Here is an 18,872-nt window from a genome sequence, read left to right on the forward strand (position 1 = left end):
TTGAAAACGGCTGAAGATAATTTAATGAAAATCGGTATGTAAAGTCGGGGCATGAACCATTACAATCTAGGCTATAAATAATGTTATTCACGCTGAATAAAATGGTAGTTTAGGGGAGGGCCTGAAATTTAATTTTCAAATATTTACATCATTAGCGGTGCTATCGATAAATATTACGTAACTAAAGTAATATATATAATTAAACTTCCGATCATTTACGTCTCATACATGTTTACCGTACCGGCTATGATAACGAAGCTATTCATGAATTTGCATTTTTGCTGCTAAGTCCGTATCGCCGCCGAGCCAAGAGAATTTAATGAAAATCGGTACATAGAGTCGGGGAATAAGAAACTACAGTCTAAGCTATAAACAATTTTGTTCATCCTGGAATGAAATTGTAGTTTAGGGGAAGGCACCTAAATTTAATTTTTGAATAGCCTACGTACAGTATGTTATTGGTCCTATCGAAAAGTACTGCATAACAAAAGTTAGAGAGAATACAATTTCCGATCATTTATGTTTTATTCAGTTTTTCAGTACCGACTATGGTAAGAGTGGTATTTCAGGGTCAGAAGAAAACTAAATGTGTGCGGCCAGTGTCCAGGATTCGGGAGATAGTGGGTTCAAACCCACTGTCGCCAGCCCTGAAGATGGTTTCGTGGCTTCCCATTTTCACACCAGGCAAATGCTGGGGCTGTACCTTAATTAAGGCCACGGCCGCTTCCTTCCCATTCCTAGCCCCTCCCTTTCCCATCGTCGCCATAAGACCTATATGTGTCAGTGCGACGTAAAGCAACATGCAAATTAAAAAACTAAAAACACATTCTTCTTTAGCATTCCATTCCTCTGGTTCATGCATTTCCTGATACTGCTCGTACGTAACACACTGGTTCATCATAGTATTCCAGCCATTCGATCCCTACTCTGACGGGCTGTTTTGAATGAGCAGTGTGCACATTTAAGGCAGAGGATCAGTTAGTAGTATGACCTGGTCTAGAATTATAATTTAGGCCACTTCCAAATTATAGCACCACAATTCACTAAATAATTCAAAATTCAACCCTGAAAAGAGCCGTTTCTTAAGAAAAGCTTCTTCCGCTTCACTTTTATTAAATCTACATTCATTTTATTCCAAATTAGCAGTAAAGAGGGGCTTTCCTCACTGGCCTGGAGGAAGACTTTGCCTCCAAGTCAGATAGTTCTTTCCGCGCCAGTGTAGTGAATTGATATTTTCCGAATCATCGGGTATTCCTCGGAGACAGATTAACAAAAAGGGCATAGTTTTTGCCCTGGGACTCTCCACTATTGGATCTCCCACCCCTCCTCCCGCCCTAACGAAAAAGAGGCGAAGAGTGTTCACGGATCACGGCTGTCTGCGGCTTGGTCATTACAACTCTGAAAATTTGGTTTGTTAGATCGAAAGCGTAGTGCTATTCGTTGAAAGTGAGAAAATGTGAGGTTTTTAATTTCATCGAGTATTTCATATGAAAACATTTCTTTTAATCGTGTCATTCCTACTGACGTCATTGTAATGACCTATGTTCACTTCAGTTGGGAAAATGTAAAAAAGGCAGGTGGAGATTGAGTGACTGCCATTATAACGCTCCCCAACTTGATTGTGACTGATGGTAGGCAAGCGGGCCTACCGTTACAATGAATATTACCTAACCCAGTCTTAATATGAGAAGAGACGTTTGGTGACCGCTCCGTCGCGTTTCTAGGGTGACGTTAAGAGCTATGCAATTTAATACAATCTTGCTCACAACGTGTACACTACCTAACCAATAATACTGTATACAATGTAGAATTCCGCAGCTAAGCATGGGTACATCAGCTAGTATGGAATAAACATAAGCCCTTTTCGTTATTTTCCAAAGGAATCAACGGAAATATTTCGGCACGGATACTAGTAAAACGATCAGATAGATGGTGAGAGACAAGCGATATCTTCGTCTTAAGGACTACATTAGTAGTTGAGAATGTCGTAGAATAAAACTTGAGTTACTGTGTACCGCTGTCTCTCTGCTGCGCGGTAATATCTGTCCACACTCATTCGGTACAGCGCTATGACTGCACCAAACTGTACCAAGGTGATGTGCGTTGATATCAGCAGCTTGGACTAGTAAAGAAGTATATAGGTATTAGGAGGTTTTCAGATGACCGCGTGTTCTAATATCAGCACTTGGTCCTGATTTCATTTCTTCTGATACAGTAAGCCGTTCGGGAATGTAAGGGGAATATGTGTAAAAAATAAATATCAAGTTAATACTGTGTGTTATAAAAGTACGCTAGGTGTGTAAGTAATAACAACGTTAGGTCGTTAATTGATAACCTGTAATTACTGAAGCAAATCTCCTGCAGTACTATGCAATGGCTTGACGGATACAAGACTCAGTATTACCAGAGACTGTTGTGCTCAGCCGAACCAGTTCACTATTGTTGCACAACGATCGGCCGTGCTCAATATCCAAGGATATCTCCCCGCTGCTGTTTGCAGTTACATCTGTACCCTTCATCAGATCTACCTGTTGAGAAAAAAACTCTATTTAAAAATCGATCCTCTTAGTAGATAGCATCAGTTATTTCATAACAATAAATTACAAATCATACGGATATATTAGCACACATCAAAGAAGATAATTTGGATTTTAATATATTGTGGGGATGGGGTTTGGTTACTCCACTTGTGTCAAGTTTCATTCGGTCATAATACCAAACATGAATGAGTTTCTTCAGTTCCACTAAATCTATCTAAGATACGAAGTTTTTTATAAATGTAATCTTTTATTAAGTTAGCATATACACATGGTTCTAAAATCCGTATTTAAAATATCCTTGGCATTTCGACAAAGATGGTAGAATGTGTCTTCCACGGTTTCTTTGTGACGTCGAAACTAGTTTGTACATTATATGTATAAACCATATATATTACACATGTTATAGACGTAATTTTGAAACTGAGCGGACCTTATTACGGTTTGTATACTCAAAGGAGCACCTTCAATAATAATACTGAAAAAAGAAAACAGATGGACATTAAAATATTTTCGGCACTTGCCGTTAAAAGATAACAGAAAATTTCATAGCGAAATGTTCTAACCTATCATTACGTCCTGTATTATGGATAGCAGTGATTTGAAATAAACGGAGTTTGAACGAGGATATCAATCGAATGTATACCGGTACATAGAAACTTTCAAGGTTCAACGAACACATCTCTACTTAACAAAGGTGCACTGACTTCAGGCAGTCATCCAACAATAACGATGAAAACGTATGAGTATCTCTAACATTTTTAGTAATATATCTGCTGTTATACGCCCTTAAAAAGTACTGTATTAAGGAAAGGATAACTGTCATCTTTACACAAGGCTATCCCGTGAAATAAATATGAATAATTTACACAAATCCTTAGTAATGTAACTCGGCGGTTTGTGAACCTTCGCGGTTATATTCTTCCATTAAACTGTAGACGTCATATGTCAGAGACGAGTTTCATCACTTTTCATTTTGCAAAATTATTTATATCATTAATAATAATAATAATAATAATAATAATAATAATAATAATAATAATAATAATAATAATAATAATAATAATAATAATAATAATCAATCTCTACTGATCTGCATTAAGGGCAGTTGCCCAGGTGGCAGATTCCCTATCTGTTGTTTTCCTAGCCTTTTCTTAAATGATTGCAAAGAAATTGAAACTTTATTGAACATCTCCCTATGTTAGTTATTCCAACCCTTATCTCCCCTTCCTAAAGACGATTATTCGCCCCAATTTGTCGCCTTGAATTCCAACATCAACTTCATAATGGCATCTTTCCTACTTTTAAAGACACCACACAAACGTATTCGTCTACTAATATCCTTCCACGCCATCTCTCTACTGTCACCACGGAATATGTAACTTAGTCTAGGCAGATCGTCTCTTTTATCCAAAGTCTTCCCAACCACAACATTGCAACATTTTTGTAACTCTACTCTTTTACCGGAAGTCATCCAGCACAAATCGAGGTGCTTTTCTGTGGAATTATTCTAGTTCTTGAATCAAGTAATCCTTGTGTGGGTTCCATACATTAGAACCATACTGTAGTTTGGGGTCTTACGAGAGACTTATATGGCCTACAACCCCTAAATACCCCCATAACCATGTGCAAAGAACTGTACCCTTTATTTAAAATCACCTTTATGTGATTACCCCAAAGAATATCTTTCCTTATATTTACACGGAGGTATTTAGAATGATCCCCATAACGAACTTTCACCCCATCAGCGCAGTAACTAAAACTGAGAGGACTTTTCCTATTTGTGAAACTCACAACCTGACCTTTAAACCCGTTTACCATCATACCACTGCCTACTGTCCATATCACAACATTATCGAGGTCATTTTTCAGTTGCTCATTATCTTGTAACTTTTGTAGTACCCTGTATAAATAACACCATCCACAAAAGGCCTTATCTGTGATACCAATTCTTCACTAATATCACTTTATATTTAAGAAAAAATTAAGTTCCAATAATACTGCCTTGAGGCACTCCCCTCTTAATTATTACAGGTTCAGATAAAGCTCCACCTACTGTAATCCTTTGAGTTCTATTTTCTAGAAATATATACCTTTCCTAAACCCAAACTGCCTTCTATCAAAGCAGTTATTCATTTCGCAAACATGTCCGATTTAATCAGAAAGAATGTCTTCCCAAAGCTTACATGCAATGCATGTCAAACTGATTGGAATATAATTTTCAGTTCTATGTTTATCACGCTTTTCTTTATACACAGGGTCTACTATAGCAACTCTCCGTTCATTTGATATAGCTGCTTCATTCAAACAATAATCAAATTAGTACTTCAGATATGGTACTATATCCCAACCCATTGTCTTTAGGATATCCCCAGAAATCTTATCAATTACAGCTCCTATTCTAGTTTTCAACTTTTGTAACTTATTGTAAATGTTGTTGTTATCATAGGTAAATTTTAATACTCCTTCAGTATTAGTCACCTCCTCTATGTGGACATTATCCTTGTAACCAACAACGTTTACATACTGCTTACTGAATACTTCTGAACCCTGAAGATGCTCGAACACACCAGAATAATAGCCTATAGTAATAATAATAATAATAATAATAATAATAATAATAATAATAATAATAATAATAATAATAATAATAATAATAATAATAATAATAATAATAATAATAATAATAATAATACCTAGGCAGAGAAAGTAGGAATAAAAGGTTTCCTTTCCGGGCAGTTCTCTGTTATTTGAGGTAGATTAAGCCCAGTCTCACGGCCAGGTGTATTTTATGATTCTCCAATATGAGAAAGAGAGAGAAAAATGGAACCCAGAACCTATAGAACCGTAGCCCACTATCCGTACCATTCAGCCGTAGAACATGATTTCGAATACATTTTCAGACAAATAATATACCAATATTAATAATATTGATTATACATGTTAAATTTGATACAATTTATTATTTTTCAGTGCTATGGTGAGAAGGCCGTAATCTTAGTATAGCACAATTAATCAATCACTACTCATCTGCATAAAGGGCAGTCGCCCAGGGGGCAGATTCCCTATCCGTTGATTTCCTAGCCTTTTCTTAAATGACTGCAAAGACATTGGAAATTTATTGAACATCTCCCTTTGTAAGTTATTCCAATCCCTAACTCCCCTTCCTATAAACGAAAATTTGCCCCAAATTGTCCTCTTGAATTCCAACTTTATATTCATACTAGCAATTGTACCCGTGCTTCGCTACGGTATTTCAGATTGTATACTGTACCCGCTCAAAGCCTGAGTCCCAACCAGCATTTATCTCAGGGAGTGTTACGGTCCGTATCTATCGCAATTCATAAACAATAAAAAATAATTTGAGATATAAGATCTCAAACTAAATGTAAGGGCTCCATCCAATCAGTACTACAGGGTTGAACGGGACACTCTAATCTTTATCTTTAAGGCTCATCATAAAACACACAAATTATATATATATTCAGATCAAAGAGAAATTATGAAGGCTCCGTCCTAGGAATGAGGACGGATATTTAAACGGTCACCAAGGGTTTACTATTCTACAAGAACAAGAACCTGGAACTGTTTCCTTGCAAATGCTAAAGGAGCATTTTATTTAAGTAAACAAATTAAATTTTACACACAATCAAAATCTGTTGACCCTTGATTTGCCGGTAATTTGGCAAATTATTCCTGAAAAATGATTATATACTATTTGTCACATTTGACCACCCTTCCATTTGGGTGGTGGAACCGTTGATGTCTGAAGGTATCAGATTTACCTTCGTTAACACCATGACCATATTTGATCATGGACCAATTACCTGTTGGCTAAGTAGGCGAGATCACATGGACCATGTTACCGCCTCCACTTTGATTGAGATGAGACCAACCCGGGAAACTACAAACTCTCCCCGGTTTCCTAACCAAGATATGCTAATCGTTAGTTGAAGGAATACGACAAAGAGACTCTAACCTAATGGTCCGGATGTAGGGATTTGCCTTCATTTTACACATTTTAACTTAACATATTATTTACAACCAATTGACATTATTACGTTAATTCGCCAGCTGACTTCCCTAGTATCATCCATCATCGTCATCCGAAATAATAAAAGAAAATAAATTTAAAAAATATTTTATTTATTATTATTATTATTATTATTATTATTATTATTATTATTATTATTATTATTATTTGTGGAGATCATGATTATCGTAACCCGTAATCATCCTCGGAATAATATTTCAACTTTTCGCGATTTTTATTTTCATCTGAAATAAATAAAAGTAGCTTCTTTGATTATTATTCTTCTCCTTCTTCAAATATTCTCATTATTATTATTATTATTATTATTATTATTATTATTATTATTATTATTATTATTAGTTAAAAATCTCAAATTTTTCATATCAACTCCCAACATCATTATTATGTCCAAATTATAAAAAAAGTAAATTATTCTTCAAAAAGAAAAGTATTTATATATATATATTTATTATTATTATTAATTTAAAAAAATTAATTTCGCCTGTTACACGGTAGTCCACTCTATATATGTTTAACACATAACCCCTTTTACAATTCCGATTTATTTTGGCACTAATCAATCCAGATATGATTTACTTGGAATATTATTATTATTATTATTAATAGTATAATTATTCTTTCGAGAATCTTTATTTTTATTCTCCATCTTTATAATTTAGTTACATACGTTCTCTCCCAAACAGAAATCACCAAGATCCGAATTCACATCGGTCGGGACATAATAGTGTTCGAACCCGCAACGTTATTTTCACACTGTCGTTAATTCATGGAGACCATATGCTCCTAAGACAATTCTCAAATCCCATAACACCTCGCAGTTGGGCAAATACCTCCAATCTCTGCAAGTGTTGAATTATTCCTTCCTTTTCCATTTTGAAGTCCATTTATCCATTGGAACTCTTCAAAACATTTTCACTAATTAACCCTCGGTGTGTGGACTCTATTCTGCCACTCAATACACCGGTATATAAATACAACCTCTATGTGGGCCTTAAGATCCATCTATTTCTTCATCAACATCAGTACAATTCACTTTCATTTCGGGCCGGATTTCTGTCCCATAAAACTCCAAATCTCAACCTTTGGCTCAAATCACTCTGGGCTTCAAACATAGCGTGACCATATTATCAAAATGCCTATCTCGTTTCTACCACAATTTATTTATGATTATTATGGAGTCCAAAACGTTAAATCAAAAATTAGTGTTAAAACCGGATTCACTGCCCAAATTATAATTATTCACGGCACATGTGATTTCCACATTTAAATTACTTTAATTTGCAATCATTCTATCCAACTAGGCCCGTGCCTTTATTCTCAAAGATTATTATAAAACACGCCTTTACACATTACCAAATTTTAATGTACTACTTCGACACTTGTACAGATTATTATTATTTTGTCCACTGGCGAACTTCGCGATATTTACAAACAAATCAATGGACTTCATTCCGTCCCACAACCATTTAAATCACTTGGCAATACTATCTCTGGATTATCTTAACAACATGCCTTAATATCTATAAAAGTTCCGATAACGGAAAAACACTTTGGAAGCACTTCTAAATGAATATTAACATTATCTTTACGTGAAACGTGCTCCATATCATATCAAACAACTCAAGCACTTGAATGAACAACTCAACCCTACTATACTCTATTTAATAATCAAAATTATGATGAGTGCTCGATCTAATCATGTACATATTAATTTGTCCCTTTGTCTATCTATCTTTGAATTTATATCACAATCAAGATACCATGATAAAATAATATGATTTCCTCCCCCTAACGATAGCAATCTACAAATATTTTAAAAGGTTACTCATCACTGCCATTGTAGTCTGCTAAAACCGGACGAGAAGCACAGGCCCCGTCCAGTCTTTAGCCCTGCATTCCACTGGTATTCATGCCAGCTTGAAGAATTAATCCTTGACCCTTTTCAACTTTACACATTTTGATTAAAAACCAATAAAATAACTGTTGCACTCTGGAATAACTCCCACCCTAAATTCTACTCACAAATTTTACACTCTCGGCCTTGTATCTAGCCCACTTAATGTAGATATACATTCTTCATTCCTTTCCCGGACTCTAGGAACATGGGATACCTCGGGATTCCCTTTACAACGGCCCGTGCGCGCACTTGAATTTCCCGTCTCACGTTCGTGTAGCTGACCAGGTATCAGTTTAGAATCGACTGTTTACTAGGTGACATAAACACTCGTGACCGTTCTCATGTAACGCACTTCCTAATCTGTTGGTAGAATCTCACACTCCGTAAGTTATGCTTTACTGAGTCCTATCTATTTGAAAAACTTCAACTAGTATACTGCTCAAGACTGTAATATGAGCTACATCACGTCATGAATCACTGTACTATGTAACAATATAATACTTCGAACCCTACTCCAGGAGTAAGTACACACACGCACCCCTGTCGTAATCACGGCTCGAACAAAATATCAGAAGTTGTCACGCACCCCTGGCGTGGTGACCGCTCGAACGCTGTGTCAAAAGTAGTTACGCACCACTGGCGTGGTGACCGCCCGAACACTTTGTCAGAAGTAGTTGCGCACCCCGGGCGTGCTATCAGCTCGAACACACTGTCAAAAGTAGTTACGCACTACTGGCGTGGTATCCGCCCGAACACTTTGTCAGAAGTAGTTGCGCACTCCGGGCGTGCTATCAGCTCGAACACACTGTCAAAAGTAGTTACGCACCACTGGCGTGGTGACCGCCCGAACACTTTGTCAGAAGTAGTTACGCACCACTGGCGTGGTGACCGCCCGAACACTTTGTCAGAAGTAGTTACGCACCACTGGCGTGGTGACCGCCCGAACACTTTGTCAAAAGTAGTTGTCATCCTTGTCCACGACCTCATATTTATACTTGTAACCCCTCTCTTCCGAGTTCACCGGAGTTCATCTTGGGACGCGCAGTCCCGATATCTTCATACGACACTTTGCGGTTTGGCCCGTGGCTTTAATATATGATCCAATGATGTAATTATGTTCTCAAAGGCTCTATACCAATTCTCAACTATTATCGTTCGCTGGTAATCGTTATATTTGCGAATTTAGCTGCCGTATCCTGGCTCGGGGTTTCGCGCTCTATTGTGGCGTCCTTTGCCTTCAGCCAATCAACGAATAGCGTCCATGAATTCTCAGAATCACACCATGCAATCTCCCGCAATTATTAACCTTTTATAAGTTTTATGGTATAGTAAGGCTCCTAAATTCCACTTTATTCTGAATTGATAATTCACTTCCTTCTATCAGTTTAATCCACGGAGTTAGCCTCGCTAATGCTTCTTACAATACGAAGTTGTCGCCTTGCTTTGGTCAAGTGAATTTTTCCATTGGTCCACCTAAACCACGTGACCGGGACGGCTCATATTTTTACTTCCAGTGCCAACCCCGCGTTCAACTCCCGCTAGTTACATGGAGATACCCGGCCATCATTTCTCAGAAATTTGCACCCGGATCTCTGCTCTCTTGTCACTACCTATTCGGCCCGGGGCTATGAAAACCTTCCGCAACTAGTCAACAACTCGTGCCTTTCTCTTTCCCCCTCGTCACGATTTCTGAGAATTCTAATTCTGCTGTTCATTGTTTTTGTTAATCTCAATGGAGACAACAGTCTGTGGTATGGTGAAACCTGCCATCACGGCCTGGCCTATTCGTACTGTATGTACAGTACGATCTTCTTGCTTCTGAAAATGAAATATATATTCCTCCATGACTAATTATAATTGCATGACGCTTATCACACCCCCACCAGGGCGCAATACGGATATCGAAGTAAATTACTGGCCATGAAGTGAATAATAATTTTTAAATTGCATGTAAATTGGCGTTATCCGAGAAAAAGCATAGGGAGGTCCGCAGACGATGTTTCCAATGTAAAGTGCGAGTTGTGGAGTTGTGATGATAACGACAGGTGCACTTGTATACCACAATTCATTATGTTTTAGAAACGTTGAATAGGATGAAATTTGTGTAAGATTTTCACACAGTGAATTACTTTTCAGATGCATATGCGACAGCTTCAAACACAGAATTTGGCGCACATATGGCTACTGGGTGGGCCAATATTCGTGTAGAATTTGATGATCCCATCTTTCTTATAAGTAAATCAAGCCATCAATTATACGTGTACAAAGTGCAAAATTTAGGTAAATTCAGAAATAGAGAAAAATTTAATGTATAAAGGATAGAGTTACGACAAAAGTCATAGGACCGAAGTTGTAGATCACTCCAAATTGAACGCTGATTGTGCCATCCGTTTTGTGATACGACTTACCGTTTAGCCACGAAATACATCGAAAGGAAGGACTGCACCGTCATTAAGATTGCCTCCATATTTCGATATTTTTCGGGGGGGAAAGTAAGAATTTTAAACATCTCGTAAATTTTCCGTCGGTTACATGCTAAAAGCTATAATTTTGCAAAATTTCAATTTTCTGACTCGTCTGGGAGATTGTTCTGTGATCCTTATATTGGCGAGTGGGTTAAAAATCAGGACTTTCAGGAAACTTTTAAGCCCATGAAACCTATAGGTTATCGTTCTGGATAAATATCACCGACTGTGTTCTTATGCAGGTATGAAACTCCCAACATGTACCCCTCAGAGAATTATGAGAATTTGAGATTTTTCTAGGGATTCTTGAAGTCATCAGCTTGTCTGGTACCAAGTTTAAAATTTCTAAGATGCCTAGAATGGCCTCACTAATTCACGTCTGTTTTCATTTTTATGCCTTAATTTATATATACAGTATATATATAGTACAGTATATATAGATCGCGCAAAACAGACTTCCATTTATTAGTGTGGATTATATTTCACCCGCTTCCCTAGTGGTTCTAGGGGCGTCTTACTCCCACAGAACATTTTCCAGGTTGTAAGTTATACTTGAATGTCATACTTGAACACACACGTCCATTACCTCGGTCATTTCTGACAATTTACTTTTTCACCCTTTCTCACCCCCTATGCCAAAGGGGGCTGAAGTTAGACTTTTAAATCCGGAATGTTACTATTCATCTCAGCGACCCGGAAAACTATGGAATCGGCAGTACATTCGATTATTATTATATCTCACTCCCCACTCCCCCACCCTAAAGGGGGCAAAACTTTGAGTTTAAAAAAATCGGAATGTTACTATTCATCTCAGCGACCCCGAAAACTATGTATTCGACACTATTTTCTATTATTTCTATATATCACTCTCCCATCGCCCCCCACCACGAAGGGGGCTGAACTTGGACTTTAAAAAATTCCGGAGTGTCACTGTTCATCTCAGCGACCCCGAAAAGTATGGATTCGACGCTATTTTCGATTATTTTTATATCTCAACCCCCTCGCCCCCCCTGCCCCTAAGGGTTCCTGGGCTGTCTTACCCCCACGTGGTTTGTCTCCTGATACTAAAAATCCAGAGTGTGCAATTCACCTTGGCGACCCCGAAAACTATGTATTCAACATTATTTTCGTTTAATGTTATATATCACCCCCATCGCCCCCCCCCCCCATATGAAAGGGAGCTTAACTTTGACTTTAGAAAAATCGGGAGTGTCACTGTTCATCTCAGCGACCCCAAAAATTGTGGATTCGGCACTTTTTCGATTATTTTTATACCTTGCCCCCCTGGCCCCCCCACCCCTAAGGGAGCTACGGATGGCTTACCCGCACGGTGCTCGTCTTCAGATAGTAAGTCATAAGTGTACCAAGTTTGGATGAAATTGCTCCAGTGATTTAGGAGAAGATGTGTCATTTACACACACATACATGCATACATCCATTTTATATATAGTAAGAAGAAGAAGATTATGCTTGCTTTATTATTACATGGAGAAATTTTATTTTGACACTGCAGACATCTAAACTTCACTGTATATCCGAAGAAATTATTCAAATCCGAGGAATGAATATTACTTCGCTCGCGGCATGCCCAATCACGAGAATGGCTTCAATAATATTAGTCATCAGTTTCAGAGTCGTGTTCATTGCAGAGGGCAGGATTCTTATTCTTAAGAAGGATAATTGGTGCCACAATCGTCCGCTCTAAGATGTTCGAAGGTATTCCAGGTGACTCCAAGTCTTTCGAAGCTCTGCCGTGTAGTCGATAGACTTGTAACTGTGTAGAACATCGGGTAATTCTTGTAAAAGTTGCTTGTTGAAAGAAATGAATGACATGATATATGATAGCAAGAATGAAGAGGATGAAACCCGCCGCCGGCAAATAGACCACTCCTCATAATAGCTCAAGACTTAACGTCCCGATCCGACGGACGAATCATCATCAACACCGTCATATGCCCTCACACCATATAAGGCCAAAAAACAGCTTCCTACTTCCTGGACGTAAAATGGCTCCTTGAATATTGTGTTCTCTACCTATCTTATGTACGTTGCCTAGCGACAGCGACTCTATGCATTTAATCTTGGTGACAGCACGTTGGGTTGTCATATCCCAATGCACGTTTTCCGATGATTTTTCGTTCATAACTCACCAACGAAAGCGAAAATGGAAATTCCGGCTTCGAGGTGCACTCGGACCCCCTTCCATCTACATATGTTCAAAATTTCAGATCTCTGCGTGCTGTAGATTTTGCTGGGCATCGCGCACAGACACACACACAGACAGATAGACAGACAGACAAACACTTCCTTTTATAATTATAGAGATTGTGACCTTTTATACTTTTAAAGACACCACTCAAACTTATTCGTCTACTGATGTCCTCCCACGCCATTTCTCAGCTGACAGCTCGGAACATACCACTTAGTCGAGCAGCTCGTCTTCTTTCTCTCAAGTCTTCCCAGCCCAAAACTTGCAACAATTTTGTAACGCTACTCTTTTGTCAGAAATCGCCCAGAACAAATCGGGCTGCTTTTCTTTAGATTTTTTCCAGTTCTTGAATCAAGCAATCCTGGTGAGGGTCGCATACACTGGAACCATACTCTAGTTGGGGTCTCACCACAGACTTATATGCCCTCTTCTTAACCTCCTTACTACAACTCCTGAATACTCTCATAACCATGTACAGAGAGAGATCTGTACCCTTTATTAACAATCATATTTATATGATAACCCCAATGAAGGTCTTTTCTTATATTAACACCTAGGTATTTACAATGATCCCCAAAGGGAACATTCACCCCATCAACGCAGTAATTAAAACTGAGAGGACTTTTCCTATTTGTGAAACTCACAACCTGACTTTCAACCCCGTTTATCATCATACCATGGCCTACTGTCCATCTCACAACATTATCGAGGTCACCCTGCAGCCGTTCACAATCTTGTAATTTATTACTCTGTACAGAATTCATCGCCTGCAAACAGCCTTATCTCTGATTCCACTTCTTTACACATATCATTGACATCTATAAGAGAACATAAAGGTCCAATAATACTGCCTTGAGGTATTCCCCTCTTAAATACTACAGGGACAGATAAAGCTTCGCCACTCTAATTCCCTGAGTTCTATTTTCTAGAAACCGAGCCACCCATTCAGTCACTCTTTTGTCAAGTCCAATTGCGGTAATTTTTGCCAGTAGTATCCCATAATCTACCCTAACAAATGCCTTAGACAGGTCAATCGCAATACAATCCAATCGACCTCCTGAATCCAGGATATCTGCTATATCTTGTTGGAATCCTACAAGTTAAGCTTCAGTGGAATAACTTTTCCTTAAGCCAAACTGCCTTCTATCAAAGCACTTATTAATTTCGCAAAGATTTCTTATATAATCAGAAAGAATGCTTTCCCAAAGCTTACACACAATGCATGTCAAACTGACTGGCCTGTAATTTTCAGCTTTATGTTTATCACCCTTTTCTTTATATACAGGGGCTACTATAGCAACTCTCCATTGATTTGGTATAGTTCCTTCATACGAACAATAATCAAATAAGTACTTCAGATATGGTACTATATCCTAACCCATTGTCTTTATTATATCCCCCGAAACCTTATTAATTCAAGCTGCTTTTCTAGTTTTTAACTTTTGTATCTAACTGTAAAAATTGCTATCATAGGTAAATTTTAATACGTACTGTGTTTAGTATTAGTCACCTCCTCTATCTGGACATTATCCTTGTAACCAACAATCTTTACATACTGCTGACTGAATACTTCTGCCTTTTGAAGATACTCGCATACACACTCCCCTTGTTCATTAATGATTCCTGGAATATCCTTTTTGGAACCTGTTTCTGCCTCAATGTACCTGTACATACACTTCAATTTTTCACTAAAATTTGTATGGCTGCCAATTATGCTTGCCATCATTTTATCCTTAGCTGACCACTTTGCTAGATTCAATTTCCTAGTAAGGTAAGGTAAGGGTTGTTCTGCCCGAAGGCAGGTCCGAACCTCCGCAGAGGTATTCCTGAGCCGGAGTTTACGTGTGGTAGGGTGGCCAGTTCCTTTCCGCTCCCAATGTTGCTTAACTTCGGAGATCTCACGGAATCCGGTGTTTCAACACGGCTACGGCCGTTGGGTAATTTCCTAGTAAATGCCTTTAATTTCTCATTATTTCCACAGCCATTTCTAACTCAGTTTCTTTCCAAACTCCACCTCCTTTGTCTCTTCATTTCCCTGTTATAATATAGTGGATCTTTACCATTCCTTACCACCTTTAAAGGTACAAACCTATTTTCACATTCCTCAGCAATTGCTTAAATCCCTCCCATAGTCTGTTTACATTTTTATTTACCGTTTTCCACCGATCATATTTACTCATTGAAAACTCCTTCATGCCTGTTTTATCAGCCTTATGGTACTAATAGTCCTGATTTTGATATCTTCCATTCTTTCACATTTATTTTTAACTACCAAAAAAACAGCTTCGTGATCACTAATACCATCTATTACTTCGGTTTCTCTGTAGAGCTCATCTGGTTTTACCAACACCACATCCAGTATATTATTCCCTCTATTTGGTTCCATCACTTTCTGAATCAGATGCCCTTTCCATTTAACTAATTTGCCCTTTATTGGTTATGCTTCCTGTAGTTCTCATTACCTTCCTAATTGACTTTGGAAAATCGATATCACCCGCTACAATCACGATCCTTTCCTTATCGTTTCCCACATAGCCCATTACCTTATCAAATAATTCTGAATCAGCCTCTGCGCCGCCTTTTGCTGGTCTGTACACTCCATAGACATCAAGTTGCCTATTATCTTTAGAGATGAGCCTTACCCCTAGAATTTCGTGTTTGTCATCTTTAACTTCTTCGTTGCAAACAGTTTTTCTTTCACCAGAATTAATACTCCCCCTTCTTCCATTCCTATCCTATCTCTACGATACACCCTCCAGTTCCGTGAGAAAATTTCTGCACCCATTTTATAATTTCTCAGCCATGATTCAACTCCTATTACAATATCTGGTAAGTATTTATCTATTAAGTTAATTAATCCTATTCCTTTCTTTACAATACTTCTACGGTTGAGCACTAAGATTTTTATGTCATCCCTACTTGATTTCCAGTTCCCTGTTTGAGGATAAATATAATGACGAAATTACGCCAAATTTGTTCATCATCACAGTGTCTATCGGTGGTGTATGCTTTGTTTAACCACAGTTTTGTTTCTTAATATAATATTGTTAAGATCAAACATACCTGCAAAACACGATGAAGCGATGAGTTCTTCTTACTGCTTATTGAAAAATGGAATATTTCTTCATTCGATGAACAAGTTGAAGCTTTACTGCCCTCAACAGCCAGCAATGCCATCACAAGTGCACACAACACTGAAGGCAACATGTTATCATGCAGTCAATATAGTACTGTAGTATGGATTCTGAAATGAAATATCCCAAGAGGAAATGAAAACAACGTTTGCAGGGAAGTAAATGGAGAAAGAATATTCACTGATTTTAAAAGTTAGTGCGTGATGGCCTAATGGAATATTATCAGCATTCTCTCTCAGGTGGAAATGATTAAAATCCTAGCCAACATATTTGGAGCCTTTAAAATACAACTGTGGTTATCATTCGGCAAAATTGTGAGATTTATATGAGCATGATCGTATCAGCAGGTCTGTAAAACTATACATATGCTCACTTACTTTGTTATTCGTTAAATGTACAATTATGGGGCATAACACTCCCTGTACACGGGGTACCTAACTACAGATTATTTCAATATTCTTCAGAACAGGAAAATTTTATCATAGGCTACGTAATAGCTTGCCCTTTGTTTAGAACTGCCTAATTGTAAGAAAACACTTTGCTCAAATTTGCCAGAATTAACATATCATGCTGTCGTCTTAAAACGCGTCAACATGTTTAGCTACCATTTATTCTGTTCGTGTATACAGATGCCAGCTCTTGTCTGCAGTTCCTTTAAAGTGCTGAATGAACAGCTAAGCTTGTGTTAATAACGGGATCAGCTATTGATAATTCTGACTAAGAAAAAAGTCCTTTGCTTATGAACGCTTTTCAGTACATTTTTCCTTGCGTGCTTGCTATTGCTTGCACCATAAGTGAACATATTTGCTTGTATGTAACTTGCTAAGGTAGGTTTAAGAAACCAAAGTATCGTCATACAGCTGTTCTTCGCGAAAACAATTTCATAACTTTGTTGTTACGGTAAAAAGTGCATAATATATAAAAACATTCTTACAAAGCTATCATTCTTTTAAGTAATACATTTCAGTGAAATTATTTAATAATCGAAGAAAGCTGAAAACAGCGGCCATGACATCCGGTAACGATACTGACGAAGCTCGAAGAACTTCAAATTTGCACATTTCAAATAAAAAATTGAATATTTTAATTCTATAATAACCGGGCGAGTTGGCCGTGCGGTTAGGAGTGCGCAGCTGTGAGCTTGCATCAGGGAGATTGTGGGTTCGAACCAGACTGTCGGCAGCCATGAAATTGGTTTTCCGTTGTTTCCCATTTTCATAGCAGCCAAATGCTGTGGCTGTACCTTAATTAAGGCCACGGCCGCTTCCTTCCCAGTCCTAGACCTTTCCTCTCCCATCGTCGCCATAAGACCTATCTGTGTCGGTGCGACTTAAAGCAAATAGCTAAAATTGTATAATACTAATTTATCAAGAAGTCGATTTCCTAGAATGAATACCTCGTATCTCACAAAGTTCTTCCTATCCATTATTTCCCTTAAGACTGGTTACGCCCCCCAGTCACACATGGATATGCAGTCCATCAGAACAATGTTCGTTGTGTTCTTTTTTCCTATGCCGATGTGTGAAGGAAAATGAACCTTACCGTACCGTACTATAGGAACATATGTTTGCGTGACGTATTTACTAACTCCTAGAGTATAATTTTTATAAGGTTCATTTTCCTTTACCCGCACGCATAGGAAAATAAATCCAATGAACATTGTTCTGATGGACTGCATACCCAAATGTGGCTGGAAGGCGTGACCAGTCTTAAGGGAAATAATGGATAGGAAGAACTTCGTAAGATCGAGGTATTCAATCTAAGCCATCGAAGAGCATCACAAAAGGATGAATCTGGAACCCAGGTTCAATTGCTACAAGTGAATTAGACCATTATTAAAATTATTCAGCGTTGCCGGAAACCATAAAATATGACCGTAGGAAATATTCCTTCGTCCTTATTTTGAATTGTTGTATAACCTGGACGTTTCGAGGACAAGATCGTCCTAAACTATTAGTTTCTTAGGAATTGGAACTCCGAATTATCGATAGCCTCAACCGTCTGAGCTACTCATCCCGGCAATAATACTCACCCAAAGTCTGAGTTTTGTTGGAAGTAACATAATAAGAAATAAACTCATCTATAATGACACCTGATATTCTGCGAAGGTACAATTGATTGCACGGAAAACACAAGATATGTTTATATGCCTGTTAAGTTTCTAAGAAGTGAAATAAATAGATATAAATAATTTGTATGAGGTGAAATTTTTAGAATCGTACCTGACTGTAGAATATATTTCCTGTGATATGCATTCTGTTCTGATTCGTTCAGTATTTATTACCAACAAATGCAGTGAGGTTATTCCCTGCCATCGCGAAGTTTATTCGGCTGCTCTGTGAAGGTCAATCAGATAGCAGCGTGGAGTCAGTACTCACGCAATCAAAGTCAAGGTTATCATCAGTTTCAGGAAGCTCTTTTCTTATCCAATCTAAGACCCATTTAAGTTAGATCGTCCATTCAAAATACCTGTATTTCATGTACCTTTCTTCCGTCACGAGTGTGGCAATTCCAAATCAGACGGATAGAATTAAGGGTCATGAGTTTGTACGCTTGTAGAGAAGTAATTATCGGTA

The 18,872-nt window shown here is 38.0% G+C and overlaps 1 protein-coding gene across 1 annotated transcript in view; it reads right to left on the reverse strand.

The window, feature by feature from the left end:
- Positions 1-18,598, reverse strand: part of LOC137502379 (uncharacterized) — a 52,917-nt gene extending 34,319 nt beyond the window's left edge. The window contains exons 1-3 of the mRNA XM_068229422.1: positions 18,519-18,598; positions 16,226-16,406; positions 2,405-2,528 (exon numbers count right to left, since the gene is read on the reverse strand). Coding sequence (XP_068085523.1) covers positions 2,405-2,528; positions 16,226-16,369 — 268 coding nt within the window. The 5' untranslated portion in view covers positions 16,370-16,406; positions 18,519-18,598. The remainder of the gene's footprint in view (positions 1-2,404; positions 2,529-16,225; positions 16,407-18,518) is intronic.
- Positions 18,599-18,872: the final 274 nt, after the last annotated feature.

This window comes from Anabrus simplex, chromosome 1, assembly GCF_040414725.1.
Source record: "Anabrus simplex isolate iqAnaSimp1 chromosome 1, ASM4041472v1, whole genome shotgun sequence".
NCBI lineage: Eukaryota > Metazoa > Arthropoda > Insecta > Orthoptera > Tettigoniidae > Anabrus > Anabrus simplex.